General features: G+C 41.9%; 1 protein-coding gene across 9 annotated transcripts in view; it reads right to left on the bottom strand.

Annotated features, from left to right (window-relative positions):
• Positions 1–17,235, bottom strand: part of BEND5 (BEN domain containing 5) — a 952,584-nt gene that overhangs the window by 366,835 nt on the left and 568,514 nt on the right. Inside the window, exon 1 of one of the 9 annotated variants that reach the window (XM_057401798.1) lies at positions 13,494–13,936. The exons of 7 other annotated variants lie outside the window; for them this stretch is intronic. In XM_057401798.1, the coding sequence (XP_057257781.1) occupies positions 13,494–13,710 (217 nt within the window). In that variant the 5' untranslated portion in view covers positions 13,711–13,936. Of the gene's footprint in view, positions 1–13,493; positions 13,937–17,235 lie in introns of those variants that run through there. One more of the 9 variants, XM_057401799.1, reaches the window with a different exon arrangement.

The raw sequence follows: 17,235 nt of genomic DNA, 5'->3' as shown, positions 1-17,235 counted from the left end.
TCAATCTGACCAAAGAGAAGAATAAATACTGTAAAACGCCAAGCTGAATTCATGTGAAGGATCAAAAGTGTCAATGAGCAGCTTGTATTATCACTAAAAGTTAAAGATGCTGTAAATGAAACAACTTCCTAGAAACCATCTGTATTGGTTTAAATTATGTTTACCAACAGTATTTTCATATTCACAATCCACTGAATCCATTACAGTTCAAACTGTGCTTAGGTTTAAAGAGAAAACAAACTCGGTAATTCATCCTACACCCTAACCATCATCTGTCAGCAGTACAGATCTATTTGCACACTCAGCAGATTCTGCTGTTCTGCAAAATGGAGGGCTGGAAAAGGGGATGCTTCAGGACAGGTTGAAAGGGCATTAGAGAAAAGTTGCATCTGGACCAAGTCTGTAACAAAATTCCCATGTGACCCCTATTTCATTAGTTAATGTACTAATCCTTTTTTTTTAAGACACACAAAGCCAAGAAATGGTTATACTACTCTTTGAATCTCATAAAAAAATGAGGTAAAACATTTTCTAGTCTAACATCTCTCACAAGTAAGTGCTTCAAAGCATTATTCTTAAAATAAGTTTGAAGTACTTTAATATTCCTGAGAAGGTACATAGGGGACAGGGAATCAAGAGTAAATAAAGTCTCCTCAAATGTGATCCATAAAATTCTTGCAGAGCAAACAAGGTCTAAAAAGATTCACAAGCTTGGTTACCTCTTTGAGACATTGACAAAGAGAAACATATTTAAACTCTGAAGTGTTGTCTTTGTGCATTGAAAGCTTATGAATAAGAAAACATTTTGAGTCTTATCCACCTGCAAACTGCATTTCACAAAGTGTCCCATGAATATCTTTGAAAGTGCCAATAGGGATGACATTTGTGAGTGCTTAGCTGCACTGACTTTTGCTTTCTCAAATTAGCATCTCTCCACAGGACCTCAAAATGGTTAGTGTTGACAGTGTAGAAAAGGGAAACAAAGGTAAATCACTGTTTAATGAGGAGCAAGGCATTCATTAGAAATGAATTACACAGATGAATGCAATTCATTTTGTTACAGATAGAAATGGATCTCTTGTAGGCAAATGCTGATATTACAGCCCAAGGCTATGTAAAGAGAATAGGCACAGAACATGCAGAATAAGACATTAGACAACCTGAAATGAAATGCAGATGGTAGCAATAAATACTAAGACAGATGCAAAATGAAAGAGACAAACAACAACAACAACAAAAACAAACAGCTAGGCTTATTTTAGATCATTCTCCATTCCCCAGAGCATCACGGATGCTTATCCCAGTAAGACAAAAAAGCAATCCAACTGTTTCAGTTCTGAAAAATAAACCCCCACATTTTCATTTATCTGGAAAACACAGGTTCATCAGAAAAGCGAGGTAACCCAATTTACTCTCAGAGAGCACAGAAGAAATTGAGAGAGCCCTTCCTAGGAAAAAAGCCCTACACGTTTACAGACTAAAGGACAGACTGGTGGATATTGGTATCTTCCTGGAAGGGATGGAATTTAAGAATAAATAAATCCATATTGAATGGGGGAAAAACCTAAACACAACAACAAACTAACTTTTTCTGAGACTATGTATTTTGGGGCTTATAGACTAAAGAATCCTTTGCTAAAATATGTTCTCACAATTCCTTAGAGTAAGAGCAGCACATGCATCCTGCAGAACCACCTTCTCTAAACTGTGTGGCAAATTATGTTCCCTAGAACATGCAGATGGAGCCCTTCCACATTTAAAGAATGCAGATCAGTTTCTATGCTCCAAAATAACCCTTGGCCACACAACAAGATGGACACAATCCAATTACTTCGCATAGTTAAAAAAATTGCTGGCAACTAGATGAGGTCACCAGTAGCCAGAGCCTCATGCAAACTGGAAATGGACACCAACCATCCTCATGGCCAGGGAAATGCAAGTCTTGAAACGCTTACGGAAAGCGGCCACAGAGCATGTGCAGACTAGAGTGGAAGTCAGCAAATCCCCTCTGACAAATAAAGCAACATTAAAATAAAAACAATTTGGAAGAACAGAAATATTTATATTTTGATGTTGGCTTTTAAAGTCAATTTATAAAGATTAACAGTTAAGAACCCATTTTGTGCACTGAACAACAGAAATAAAAGAAAAATGCTTAGTTTGGGGTCAAAAAAAACAATACAAATCATAAGAATTCTTCATTCTTTCCACTACTCTCCCAATTTCTTATTTTACCTATGAAATTCATGTTTGTAAAACTTCACTAGTGCACAGAAGGTAAAAGTTTGCTTGTGTACCTCCCAAGAGAGGCTTAGTTTGTACATTAGTGGTGTGCAACTATCAATGCGGCTCTTTCATGTTTGGCAACTTTCTTCATTTGACTTTCTATAAATGAACCAGTAAGTTTAAGGAAGAAGCTATTTTCTCCCCACACAAAATTTGAAGAAACAATGGTAAAAATGAGTTTATATAAGTAACAGCTCAGTAGTCAAATGCACATGCTCAATTTAGTCAATGAACAATAACTTCATGTTCCTCTGCCTTCAACAATACATACAATATTTTCTTACATGTGCTCTGGTCTTCGTAGGCCTATTTATACCTAACACAATTTATCCAGTGTGCTGGATATGAAAAGGCCTTTTGTTTTTCTTTTTTTTTTTTAAAGTGCATTTCTAACCTCTGTTATCTTCTGCATCAGCTGCAGACAGAGCCAGAAAAATCTCATTCTGAATTTGAGGCTAATGATGGAGTACTGGCTCTTGTTCTGTAAATATTAATGGAATTTGGGAAGGGGGGGGGGGGGGGGGGGGGGGGGAGGGAGGGAGGGAGAGAGGGGAGACCAGGGGAAGGTGCAGGAAAGGCATGAACATGCATTTAGAGCATGTTCTTAGGACTCTGTTGCTGTGCCAGCCTACAAAAGTACAGGCACAAAAGAAGAATCCAGGAAAAAGCAAAACCTGCACGATTTTGAGCCAGAAGAAAACCAGGATATGAACCAACACCTGGACAAGCTGCAGTCCAGCGCCTAAAGATACCAAATGTGCTAAGAGAGAGAAAGGCAGCCCTAGAAACACTAGCTCACAGCCTCATTTTGTACTGACTTGACCTTTGTCCAGAGTCATTTCAACCTTGCTACAAGTTAACAATTATACCTTCCCTTAGGTGGCCATGATCCCACTGTCATAAAGTTGTGTCTATTGCTTTTCCTATATATGGAATAAGCCAGTCAGTGAGAACTGGCACTTAACACACCTAATAGGTACTTGTAACAAAATACACAGGGTAGAAGCATGATACTAAAATGAACAGTATTGATTGTCGCTTTAAGAAGGTACATTCTGGAAGATCCATGTAAATTAGGAAAGATTACTTTTGTGCACAGCAGCCATAATGCCAGAGAGAGAACACTGTACTCTGTGATTCAATATACAGAATAAAGCATGCTGGAATAACTGAACTCCAGGAAAAGGTCAGACTTGGAGTGAAACTGCCGGTCAACTCCACAAGGTACTGAAGCACAGGGCTCAAAAGCAAGTGCACACGACAGCACCACTCCCTGTAAAGCCACCTACCAAAGTCTTTTAGGTAGTCAGAAGAAAGTGAACTGCTGAGAAATCTCAGAGTGGCTGGGAAGACATTTGGCCTCAGCAGTGCTGAAAGAAAGAAAAGCCAGAAAAGCAACCCTGCATTAGAGGATCTGTATCAACCAGCAAAGGATAAACTGTTCCTGGAATGTTTTCTTCTGACAGGTCTTCATTTCAGTGTCAGGATGGGTGGTTTAGGCCAAAAGGTAACAGCTTTAACTCTAGAGCAGAAGGGAACTGAGGCAAAGTGACTTTAACAGGGCAGGAAGCGAGTTGGTTAAATTCAAGTAGAAATATGTTAGTGCTCTAAGACTGAAAACCGTATCGTGGGATGTCAAGTAAACCCATTTAAATCTCAAAGCCTCGTTAAAACATTCCTTACTTTCTAATTTTGAAGGACTGAACAAACTAATCCCCTTAAAAAAAAAAAAAAAAAAAATCAATCCAAATGTTGGGTTTTGGGTTTTTTTTCCACCTTTGGAGTAAAAGCTGGAAAAACAGAGGAAAAGAACTCTGCACTCCAAATGGATGAGGGACGTTGGATGTTAGTCTGGGATCAGTCCAACTAAGAGGCTTGGTAATGCTATAAATCTTACAGTTAGAAAACAAAAGAACCTTGAGCAAAATCTGCCCTTCCCCTAAGCCTTTAAAAAAAAAAAAATCCACCCCTTGTGAAAAATGATACACTGACAGCTGAAAAAATTCACCATCACCCTTCCCATTTCCAGGCATATACCCAACACATATGGACAGCACCTGTACAACATTTCCCACACACTGCTGCACTGAACTGCTTTGCTACTGATTTAGCCAGGTTGTTTCTACACAGCAGGTAACATCACCTACCTCAGTAGTTAAGTGTCTTTTACTTTATGAACTGTAATAACCAAAGCAGAAAACCAACAACCAAAGGCATACTTGGTGCTTTAAAGCGAATGCACACACCAAGCACAATGGGGCATGGATTCCTAAGTGCCACTTAGACACAAATAAACAATAATCAATATTGCTGTGACTTGGAAGGAAAACAGCATGATAATGAAAAAAGGAAAAGAGCCACCCAGATTATCTGAAACTGGAAAAAATAATTATACTTTCTTAGCTGATTTACTGCACACATTAAAGAAGCACTTCAACAGGAAGAACAGATTTCAGAAAACTTAGTGATTGTGCAGATTCAAGATATTCACAATACAGAGGAAGAAAAAGTTGTCTCATAAAACATCTCTGCGCTAGGAGTACACTGAGTTTGAGACCTCTACCAAAGAAGAAACTCAGAATGACAGTGACAGACAACACAGGGTAAGGGACAGCAGTAGAAATGCAAACGTTCTTTGAAGAGGACAGGTGCCGCCAGACTTGGCGCAGCTGAAAGGAGGAGGGGGTGCGCAATAGAGGGGTCAGCAGGTGCTGGCACAGTGAGCTCAGGATTTAGATAGTATAATTTACTGTGTTGCATTTTTTTTTCCCAGACTAGAGAGCAGCTTTGCTGGAAGGAGAGGGAAAAAGAGGATTACAGAAATAAACATAGAGCACAGTGACATGAAGTATATTTAGCTGGACAAAAAGGCAAAGCTGAGTGTAAGCAACAAAGCAGATGAAGTATAAAGGACAGCAAGACTTTGGGTTGGGGATGAAAGAAAACCTCTAAAAGCAAGAGAAATGGGCAAAAATGTTGGGCCACCCTAAGCAGGATGCAAAAATGCTAAGGATGTAAAAAAAAGGAAGCTCACAACAAATTTAAGTGAGAAAAGCTAGGAATAAAAAGACATAGTTGTCATCTGGGCTTAGCATCACTCCCAGAAGTTCAAAAACTAAATAATCCTAAAGCACTTCCCCAAAAGAGATAAAACAACAACACAGAAGCAAGTGACAAGAAGAATGTCTTCAGAGCACAAAGAAGAGTGAGCAAATTAGTCAGGGAAGAACAACGTATCAAGTAACGCTGTGACAGGCAGGGCCAATAAGCACCTGAAGGTGAAGACATGCTCTTGAGGAACTGGCCAAAAGGGCTCTTAAATCTTGTGAAGTGAATTTCAATTAAGTGTAAAGAACAGGAAACAGAGTGAAAATAATTCTTAATCAAATTGGGAAAAGGCAAGATAGAAAGGCCTTAAACTACCGCTTGGCAGGTTTAGAGATGATGGGTAAGAAGGATGATGTGCCAAAAGCTTACATCAAGACTGCTCACTGATGATGGAGAGAAAGCCATACCTGTTCAGTGTACAAAGGCACAAAAGAAGGAAGAGAAGAAGTAAGGAGTCAAACCCCTCCAAAAGCAGAGGGCAGATTATATAAACTTCAACCTCTTAAGTTCTGTCTGAAGCCCTACATCAAGACGTGCTCTCCCTCATTAATATTCAGTTCAGTAATACCAGTAGGTTCACAGAGCATGGACCTGCTGCTGCTCTCTCAAAAAACACATGCCAGGGACTGAAGCAACGTTGAGGCCTCAATGCACACTTTTTCCTTTTGTGAAGAACAGAGCTATCCAGTTTAATACTGGATATTCAGATTATTTTATAACACTCTCCTTTTCCACATGCTCATTTATCAGCACATTATTCAGATTTACTCCATGTCAGCATTTACCTGCACTACATGAGAAACTTAAATATAATTTCTTTCTTAATTTCCATTATTATTATGGAAATCTATTTAATTCAAAAGTTAATACAGAGCGTCTTCAAAAACAATAACCAAAAGAAGCATGGCTTGAAACTAACACAGCTCCAAATAATCATTATTCTTTTATTCTTTGTCAGCACAACTCTCCCATCCATTTAAATTTTAGTGGTATTAGTACTTGGGTGCAGCAGAAACCAATGGAGCTGGACAACTAAGTTCAGAAAAGGCATTACACTGAGAAATAGGAAATCATGCTCTTTACAAGACTGAGAATAGCTTTAATCCTGGACCCAATATTTACTGAAATACTGACCTTGAATAACTCAACCTTTCCATCTTCCTGTCCCTATCTACCCCATTGAAGAGTTGTGCTGATTTGTTAATATTTGCACAACACTCTGAACATGTTGAACACAAAGGATTATAGCTGTTATGGGACAGGTCTCTTAATCCTTTCTGAAGCAAGTACAGTAATACAGTATTATTGTTAAATTAAAAAGAAGAAACCCTGAAAACAAATAGGATGTTAAAATGCTATCCTTTAAAGCTTTGCTCTGTGCCTACATATGAAACTGAACTATGGTATTTATTTCTCTACAGTTTTATAGTGATAAAATATTTTACAAAAAAATATAATAAAAGCTATGTCCTTCTTTTAACAGTTCAAAAGTTCATTTAAAGGCATCATCAATCTCAATGACAGCTAAAATTTGGCAATCTGGCTGCCCTGACCAGTCAGTCTGCACCATACTGTAAAATTTTATTAGGACCAAACCCTGATTTCATGATCACACAGGCCACAAAGACACGGAGATGGTGCTAACAGCTATTCACCAGATAAAGCAGTAGCCTACAGAGAACACTCCAGGAAGCCTCCGCAACTCTCTACCCAAGGAATGAGCTTTCTATGGAAATAGCGGGCAGATTCACGCATTCTTTAGTTTCCATACAAAAATTACAATGTGGTCGGGCCTCTACTATTTTTAAAGGGTTTCTTTAAAAATAGCAACTAACTGACTGACTGGCACTTTGGCAATCCACTGGGAACAAAAAATATTTTACTGTTAAATTATGAAAACAAAACCATTAACTTACATTTTTTTCCCTTTTCACTCCCCTGCAAATTTTAGCATATTTTAATTAGTGTTAGTTACCATAGCTACCATAAATGTACTATCTTTGAAGTCAATTTTATTAAAATACTGAAATTCATATTTCCACTGTATCGTAGAATTAAGCCTACACAACATTTACAAGTGTAACTGGTGCTATGTTGTGCCACATATGTACTAAGACCAAGAGAAATAACAACAGTGTAAGTCACCTGTATGTCTTTTTATTATACATAAATTACTTGTGACTATATAGGATGAAGCAAAAAGCATGTGTGACTGAGGTACAAGCAGGTCAGTTGAGGACATAAAGGACTTCCCTCCCTCCCTCCCCCCTAAATTTATTTCCAGAATAAGCAAAGTGATACTGGAAAATATAACTAAATATAATTTTTGCACAGATAAATCTCAGCTTTTTAATTTCTTTCTACTGGCACTTTATACTGTTGATGACATTATAACCATCACCACTATCATAAGGGTTACTCCCTGCCACTACTTAAAAGCTTCAGTTTTAAAAGTTCCCAGAAGTTTTCACTGTTGCTGTTTAAGCTTTGAACGAACAAACCATACTAAGAGTTCAATGCTGAACAAACAGAAATGACACAGAAAAACTCCAAAAGTTGTGCCTTTGTATTAAGCCCTTCATATTTTAGATATGCTCCTACAGTAGAATTTAGAAGGGGAAAAAAACCCTCATGACTCCTCACCCGAAAAGAGTTAAAAATAAAACAGAAATTGATCAAATGAGTGTGGAATTTAGCTGTAAATATTCATTATGAATACTGCCACACTTGTATTCGGGACTGTATTTAAGAGTCCAATGTAGTTACTCTGTTAAACAAAACGATGTGGTGAACCTCTGCACAGAGCCACATCTCTCCCCTGCTGAAAAGGTAACACAGCAGTAGCACGCCAGTTCAGCACCTGACAAAGTCAGCCATGCACCTCAAATATCACGGTAGAAAGTTAACACAAAACCAAACCCCCCCAAATAGTTTGAACAGGTTACTTCAGCCCTGCCTAACCTGCTGGGCTTGGTTTCTCTCACAGTGACCACAGAAGGCCATTCACATGGCAAGACTCAATGCACAGGTACTAGCAGACAGCACAGTCAGGAAGAGCTGGGCTTGCTGCTCAAGGGCAGTGACATACAAGCTCATTGACTGGTACTCCAGCACTATCCCAGGAAAAATCAAAAGGTCTGTAAGGAACCACTATCACTACTGGAAGGTTCCATACGGCCTCCTCCTGGCGCTTCTTTACACATGGCAATGCCTGGGATCACCCAAGAAGCAGCTGCAGGCATTTTGTTTTCCTGGTGCCATTTCTCCCCAGGCCCCTGTCATCCACCATATGAGCTGCAGACCATGATAGGGGATAGACCTAGGAACAGAGAGTTAGCTAATGCTGTCCCTACCACAACAGTCTACAGGCTGTCCTGGGAAAGGAAATGTGACGTGGACTTTGTATGAACACAGGATGGAGCACAGGTACACATGGCCACAGCTATGAACTGCTCTACATTCTCCAAGTCCCCAAGCTGTCTGAAAAGCACAAGGAAGAAAAAAACCCCACGCATGTAAGCACAAGGCTATAGGAACAGCAATAAAAGTGCTGTCAGTTACATATCAAGACCACTCCCTGGCCTAAATTTGGTGTACAAAATAATAATCAAAGATCTCATCTTGTAAATTTTCACCATTTCTAGCACTTGACTTCCATTAGCTACCCACCCGGAAGAAACCTGCTTCAAGTTCTTAGTGTGTACGACCCTCAGCCTTACTCAAACTTCAAGTCCTAAAATCATTAATTTAAAGTTGTTCTGAGAAAAAAGGTTTTACATTTTTCTGAGCTACACAGCAAAGTACCTTGCCATGAGCTTCACAGGCTTTTAAAGATTTTAAAAATCACTTTACCTATTTTAGTAAGAAGTGGACCATAACATTTTATAAAGGGACAAGAAAGAATACAGATGCACACAGGTATTAACACGTCTGCAGTGGCAGCTGGGGAATTACTGTGAAAATGTGATGGGGATGTGTTTGTTATGATTGTGTGGGTGGTAAATGTTAAGGGCAGCAGCTAAAGAAAGCAATTATTTACTGTAGTCAGTAAAGAATGCCTCCAGTTAGAAGATTGTCCCTATTACCTTAATACAGATAGCCCAAAGGAGTGAACTTTAAAAAGTCCCTGAACCCGAGTTAATTCCACCTAATGCTCAGCACTTTTCCAAAACAAAAAAAAAAGCTCTAACAAGGTAATCTAAGAACCACAAGGTACATATGCTTATAGACAAAATTCTGCTAGTGACTGTACTGGACAAGTGTGCAAAAATTGCAAGGGGCACACATATTTCAAGAGAGGGATCAGAAAAACGGTGTTTCAGCATTTGAGGAGAGGACAGAAAACAAGAAGGGTGCAGGTGATCAGAAAGACTCAGACTTCCTGAAAAGCTGTCTGTTATTTCTGTATTCTCAGCAAGACAGACCGCTTAACATGCCACCTCAAAAACAGCTATATAGGGAAACTCTAGTCTGCTGAGCTACATTTTCCATTCAAGAGGTAAATAAAATAATTCGTTTATTACTACATAACATCAGTTGCCTGTTAAACAAATGCTTAACTTGTTATGGCACAAACCATTCATTTTAATATGCTTTCTATGGCTCAAAGGTCTAGAGCTGTCTTAGTTGGGGGTCAGCCTTTCTGGTCTTTGGCTAACTTTTGAAAAAGCTGAAGGCTCCCAGACAGACACATACCACCACCAGCAGTTCCCAACCATGCACTCATAGACACAGGAAAGGTGTGCAGCCACTCAGAGTTCATCTATCACTCTGCTGTAACACTACTACATATTACATCTTACTGCAGTTTTTCAAAGAAGACAGTATTTCTCAAGTCTATCACAATTACTTAATGCTCTGCTCTGAGCAGGCTCACCACACTTCCTTTTGTTCTATTTGTGATACCTTTACAGCAGTGCGCTCTCCCTCTGCAGCCACTATAATATTCCTCACAGGTGTACAGGCTTACAACTATCCAACCTCATCACAAAGGATCAAAGAATTGCTTCTAGACTCTCTGAAACAAGGACAATTGCCAATTGTTTCGTGAACTCTTTACACAACCAATGCTCCAATAAAACTTTATACTATGGGCATAAACATGTACTTACCCCTGTGAGAACTCTTACTTTACATGGGTAAAAGTTTGAAAAGTGACTGAATTTCCTTAAACAGAGAAAAGGAAAACCCTCTTCAAAAGAAAAAAATCATGACTCTAATACAGGTCTTGTATCTCTGTTCCTCCTCTACTCCTTCATTTTAGGTCACCAGAAAGGAAAACCAACTGGACCTATTTCTCAGACTGCAGTTAACCCCCACTGCATGGGAAATGTTTAATCATGAACATATAAATATATATATAAATAGGTACAACTTTGCTTACTTGAGCAGCCCTGTTAAGTCAGTGTAAGAAAACTGGTCACCACTCAAACCATAACAGGATACTGTTCAGGCTCGAAAAAAAGAATTACACTTCCCCCTTTTATTCTCTTTTGTTGTTTGTTTAAGTTAATAACTGTACCATGGCTTTGATCCTGTTCCTAATGGGGAAACCTTGGACCAAAGCAGTAAATCCTTGAAGTCACTGATGTGCTAATTTGTTCAGGTAAGGATTCCTTTCAATAAATTCAAAATCAACTAGGTATATTTTACATATAAAAGCAATTTTATAAACACTATTTACCTTAATAAGGCAGGCTGGAATCCTTTAGAATGCAAAGTTCTATACTAGTATGTGAAACATTACTGTAGACTTGTAAAATTACTTTTTTAACTGAATAAGCCGTTTGCATAATATCAGACTTGTAATGTTTGCCATGAAAAGTTGTCATAATCTGTAATAACAGGTTGGTCACTATAAACTGAAAATTGTGCTAAGATGTCTTCATGTAAGATCAACTTTTCTCACATGGCTTTAACCATAATAAAAACAAACACCAACATGAAAACTTTGGGAAGAAAGTGACAACTTTAAAAGGAAGTAACCTTTTGTATACAACAGACTGTGCAATTCAGCTATGGTAGCTTTATATGGTGCAGGCTGAAAACAAGCACAGAAGTAAAGATTCATTTGGTGTTCAGGTGAGAAGTTTTCCAAGCATGCAGATTATAGATCTAGCCAGATACATTGAGATGTGACAGATGTAACAGAGATAGCTGTATGTTTCCCTGTGTTCCTGGCTCAGCAGGAGAATTTCCTTTAGAAATTAAAACCTCTGGGGAACAATTAGTGCAAGTCACTAACACAGGTAACAAGTCTTGTTCTCTAGAGGAAACAGCATATATGGGTTTGTTCTGGTTCAAGAGAGAGGAAACAAAGAGAAACTGTACAGGAGAGCACTTCTCCTGGGTACAAACAGACTCCATCTGCAACAAGGGAACTGACAAAATAGGCGCACTTTCAGCTGGAAAACTGAGGCAACCTGGTAGGCTCAGCATGTGAGCAAGTTACCTATTCTTAAATATTTCTCTGAACTATAACTCTTAAGTTATGCTGAGAGGTACATGAACAGAGAGAATACTGCTGCTGCAGTTCCCAAGTGAGAAAGAGGAAGGTGAAGTTCAACTGGGATGAATGCCCTTGAGAAGCAAACCCTGAATGTTGACACTGCGGTCTTCCATGGAAGTGATAGGTAACTTCCAAGAAATGCTTCAGAACCCCGTATGTCCCTGCTATAAACAGGGCAGACAAAACACAGGCTGGCACAGGACAACAAAAACTAAGCAGGAGGATTCACTTCTCTGCTAGGCTATCTTATTAGTTGTCCTCAACACCTGGAGGGGCAAATGTTCAGAAATCAGTACTGTTTTACTGGGAAATGATACACGTTTGCCTGTTTCTTGTTCTTTCCAGGCATTCATTTATGGATACAACTAGGAACAGGATAATGGTAAAAGTCACTGTCTGAGTCAGGGATCAACTGGCCCACCACCAGGCTGAGCTCGTTTAAGGGCTGTTGCTCTCAAAACTAAAATTAAACTAATACTAGTTTTACGTGACTAACACAAAGTTACTCTGTTTAGAGAGCAGAACTCAGTGTTGCCTTCTCCAAACTCAATAGTGGGGGCAGAGTTTTTTAAGCCCATCCCATATTTGGGGAAACAGACAGAATGAATTTCCCCAGGACAGGACAGAGCCAATGTCCTCTTTGCTACACAGACTGACATTTCAAATGGTCATTGCCATCCTTTAAAAGCCTACTGGGCAAGTCTGCTAGCCAGTAATTTGCTACAAACAACATCAAACTTCTTGTCTACATCAACTCTGCTTATGGCAGCGTGTTTCTGTGGCTGGAAGGAAACTACAGAAAGTCTTCATGCTGCCAAAGAGTCATGATTTGGGGACATACAAAGCAGAAGTACTATCTGAATTCTAAGGACTGTTAAATGGACAAAATACGGGTTTATTTCTTAATCTACACTTTAACAGGTCCTCTTAGCTACAGTGGCATTCCTAAGTTAAACACGAAACAAACCGAATGTAGCAAACCCAAGCTTAACAAGCGTAGTTTCTGAAGGTCTGGTTCCACTACTGCCTTCCAATTTAGTTAGTCACTTAAACTAACAAAGCGGATATAAACCAGTACCTCTCTAATTTGGCAACCCGCAGCCAAGCTGCAGAGGTACATAAATGACTCCATGCACTATAAATACACCGCCTATGAAAACCTTAACTTTTTTTTTTTTTCTCGTTTGAAGTTTGTGATTTCACCCCGCCGCTGTGCAGCGATGGGCACAACACGGGGCTATTTCAGAACCCGCTCCAGACGAACACCACACCTCGGAGCCCACACGGGAGAGTTGGCGTTGCCTCCCCCCCAACACACCACGACCCCTTCTCAGGCCTGGGCCCTGCGGGGATGGATGGAAGGACCCCCCCCCCCCATCTCCCGCCCCTCCGCGGCCCCCGCCCGCCATGTGCCGCCCGGGCTCTGAGCATGTGTCGGCGCGATGCCGCCCGCTCCCCTCCCCCGTTGTCCCTCCCTCGCTCCCCCACCTCAGCGGGGTGGGGGTCGGCATTTGGGGCTTCCCCAGGCCCGGCACCCCCCCCCCCCCCACCCCCCACGCCTTCCTTCCCCCTTGGCCCGGCCCGCCCTCACCTGCCAGCGCCAGGATCTGGGCCTTGTGGAGCAGTAGGCGGTCACCCCACTCTGCGGGGCTCTCGTCGTCCTCCTCCGCCTCCTCGGGGTTGCGGTACACCGTGTAGACCTTCTGGTTGTCGAAGTCGAGCTGGGACGTGGGGCTGAAGTCCTGCACGCAGGAGACGGGCAGCGCGTAGCAGACGTTGTCCTCCAGGAACCGCACAAAGGCGTACATGGTGCGGCGGGCGGGCGGGGCGGCCGCGCCGGTCCCGCGCTCCCCAAGCTGGTATTGTTCCTCAAAATCCGCCTCTGCGCTCGGCTGAGCTCGCCTGGCCGCGCCGACACACGGGCAGCCGGCGGCTCCGGGCAGGCACGAGCAATCCAACGCGGAGCGACGCGAGCCGGGATGCCGCGGGGGGCGGGCGGCGGCGGAGGGCCGCGGGAGGAGCAGCGCCCGCCCGGAGACCCGGCCCCAGCCCGCCCGGGGCCCAGGAGGAAACTCCCCTTCCGGTGGCCCCTCCGCGGGGCTCGGGCTCGCTGCCCGGCAGGCCCGGACCTGCCCCGTGTGCACCGTGGTGGGCGAGGGGCTGTTGGGGTACGGCCAGGCCGCTGTCGGCGGGAACCCGCCAGGCACCTGTATCGGAGCAACGGCTCCCACCCCTCCGTCCTGGCCGTGGCATGGGTGGGCCGACAGATCCTGACAGAGGTGCATAGTCTCTGGTCCCTGATGCTCAATCTCATCCCCAGAAAAGGTCCCATGAAGCTCTTTCTCCAAGTTAAAAATTCCTCATGCCTGTTCAAGAGAAACAGGCCTTCTCCTGGTTCTGTGGAAGCAATGCACCACGGGGAGCTCTGCTCGAGCATCGCCAGTGCTAGCGTATCAGAGGGCTGAAGAACCTCTCATGAGGAACAGCTGAGAGAGTTGGGGGTGTTCAGCCTAGAGACGGAAGACTGGGGAGACCTTACTGAGGCTTTTCAGTACTTAAAAGGGGTCTATAAGAAAGTTGGGGAGAGACTTTTTAGCAGGGCCTGTTGCAGTAGAACGAGGAGTGATGGTTTTAAACTACAAGAGGGAGATTCAGGCTGGATGTGAGGAAGAAATTCTTTACAATGGGGGTGGTAGAATACTGAAAGTGGTTGCCCAGAGACCTGGTGGATGTGCCATCCCTGGAGACATTCAGGGTCAGTCTGGATGTGGTTCTGGGCAACCTGATCTAGTTGAAGATGTCCCCATTCGTTGCAGGGGAGTTGGACTAGATGAGCTTTGAAGGTACCCTCCAACCCAAACCATTCTATGGAGGGAAAGGGTTGGAGGGATCTGAGAGTGTCCATGTGAGGAGAGGAGACCCGGTCCTTCATGGCCAAACAACACACAACTCCGCACTCGTCTGCCAAGTATGAACAGAATCTGAACATCTGGTTTTAGCAAAAGGTCTTCAGGGCAACGCAGAACCAGCTGCACTCAGCGGTATGTCCAGTGGCGACTGCCGGAAGAACATGAAGCTTCCCCTCCCTCCCTCAACCAGCACAAAGTGTTGAGAGATTCTGTGCAGGTGTGTAAGAACTAGGGTAAGAGACCATGCCATTTTTAGCACAAATTCCCAAGCTTTTGGAGACACCGTGCTGAGTATGAATATTTTGAGTTCCTGTATGATAAAAGAATAGTGTGGCAACATTGCATATGGTTCATGGCAAACTTATTCATGTTTCTAGTGCTGAGGTCTGTTTTACCCAGGCAGTCTTAGGAGCAGAACAATAATACATGCTGAACTATTTAAAGGCAAAGGAAAACATTGTAGAATGAGTAACAAACAGCAAGAGTGATGGTCATCATCAGTGTTTTTGTTTGCAAAAGGCCAACACAGAAAGAAACCAAAATATATTATCTTTTCTGCTTTGCATGTCCCTAAGTGTTCGCAGTACTATCCGTACCCATTACATTGAGTTTAACCACACTGAACTTGTTTTTCCTAGTTATCATTTATAGACTTCCTGGTACATGGGAACAGATCTCAAGCTGCAGAACCTGAAGTAAAGTTTTGACTGAGCACTGGCACAGGTTGCCCAGAGAGCTTGTGGAGTTTCCATCCTTGGAAACTCAAAGCCAACTCAAAACCAAAAGCCATCTGGACATGGTCCTGGGCAACCTGCCCCCGGTGGCCCTGCTTGAGCAGGGGGCTGGACAAGATAACCTCCTGAAGTCCCTTCCAACCGCAGTCATGCTGTGAAGTATCAGAAATTTACAGTTATGCCTAGCAGACGTCTGTCTGTCTCTTGAGCAACACGTGAAAACATAAGGAGTACATACAGGTATAGTTTAGCCAATTTTAAGTATTCCAGTAACAAGCTGTAAACTTCCCAGACAATAATGGCAGCTTTATTATTTTAGCAATTACAGAGTTTAGCAAATAGTTCAGTTTAAGACTGGGGATGGAAATGGCAGTACTTTATGTTAACAAGAAAGTATTGCCAGACTGGTATGTAATTACACGCAAATATAAGTCTGCTACAAAGTATGGGTGACAAATGTATCCTAGTAGCTAGGCTGCAAGGGAAATGGAAATTCCAGCAAAGATTGTGTTGCTGATCAAACAGTAACAGCTGCTGTAGCTCTTTTCTCCCTACCTCATGTTACAATGAAGGTAAAGGGGTCTACAGAAACACAACAGGACAGACTGATAGCTGGAATTACTCCATGGACACTGTTAAAGTTACGTGAAGGACGATTTTGTCCCACTAAGTTCAGTGGCTAGTGAGGGATTCGGTACACTGACTCTTACCAGGATTGTATTTCCTCTGCAGCTGAATTCTATTAGCAGCATCTAAGACTGCTGTCTAGGGAAGGGAACACAGAAAAATGGAGAAACTGGAAATAACAGGGGAAACAAAGAGAAGCTGAGGACTCAAAAATTACATTGACATAGAAGGGGAAAGATCTCCTCAGGTATCAAAGATCCCTGGGTAATTTGCCCAAATAAAAGAAAACTGAAAGACTTCATGTGAAGTGTCATAATTTTGGGGGCTTTTTTGTGTATTTGGGTTCTTGGTTTTATATTTTTCTTGGAAAAGGAATGCTCTAAACTGGAATTTGCATCATTTTACATTTGAAGGTTCAATTACAGCAAGGGCTGTAAAGATCTTTGTATCATCAGCAAAAAAGGTCTCAAATCCTTTAGAAAGGCTGTTTCACAGCTCCCCACTGAAGGACATTTTTGGGAACAGATTAAGGGTCAGGATGATAAATGCATGTTTACACTTGGTCCCTAGCACACACGTTGAGCCAGAAGGCATTATAATGCTAAAGTATAAATAATGATCCATACATATTTCTTCTGCCTACAAGGAATGGTGTTAATTTCTATCTTTATAACCTATAAATAATCTGCACTGGTTAGCTGCGAAGCTGAGGAAAAGATCCATCTAAGCACAGAATGAAACACAAATGTCACTCATTTCCTTTGGACCTTTCCCATTTCTACTAAAGGTTAGCCAGCTGTTTTTAACACTCAGGTTAGCTTGAGGTTTAAAGATATAGAGCTATTTTAAAACTCATCGTTAAGGGAATTATTGGATCCTCACCAGATTTAAATCCTCTAGCAAGTCCAGCCTTTTAGAAACAACACAACCCTGCTGAGAAGTAGATTGTCATACCTTCCAAATACAAATGAAGCCTCAGCTTAAAAAGTAAAAGTGTACTCTAAGAGTCAGGAAACCACAAAGCACAGTCCCAGCCCTCGTGGGACTCCCAAGTGGCTGTTTC

Source organism: Pezoporus wallicus, unplaced genomic scaffold (assembly GCF_028554395.1).
Source record: "Pezoporus wallicus isolate ANWC-B61680 ecotype Strahan unplaced genomic scaffold, APGP_CSIRO_Pwel_v1 contig_1035, whole genome shotgun sequence".
Taxonomy (NCBI): Eukaryota; Metazoa; Chordata; class Aves; order Psittaciformes; family Psittacidae; genus Pezoporus; species Pezoporus wallicus.
Note: the sequence above shows the minus strand (reverse complement) of the source record. Positions and strands in the feature narration are given on the sequence as shown.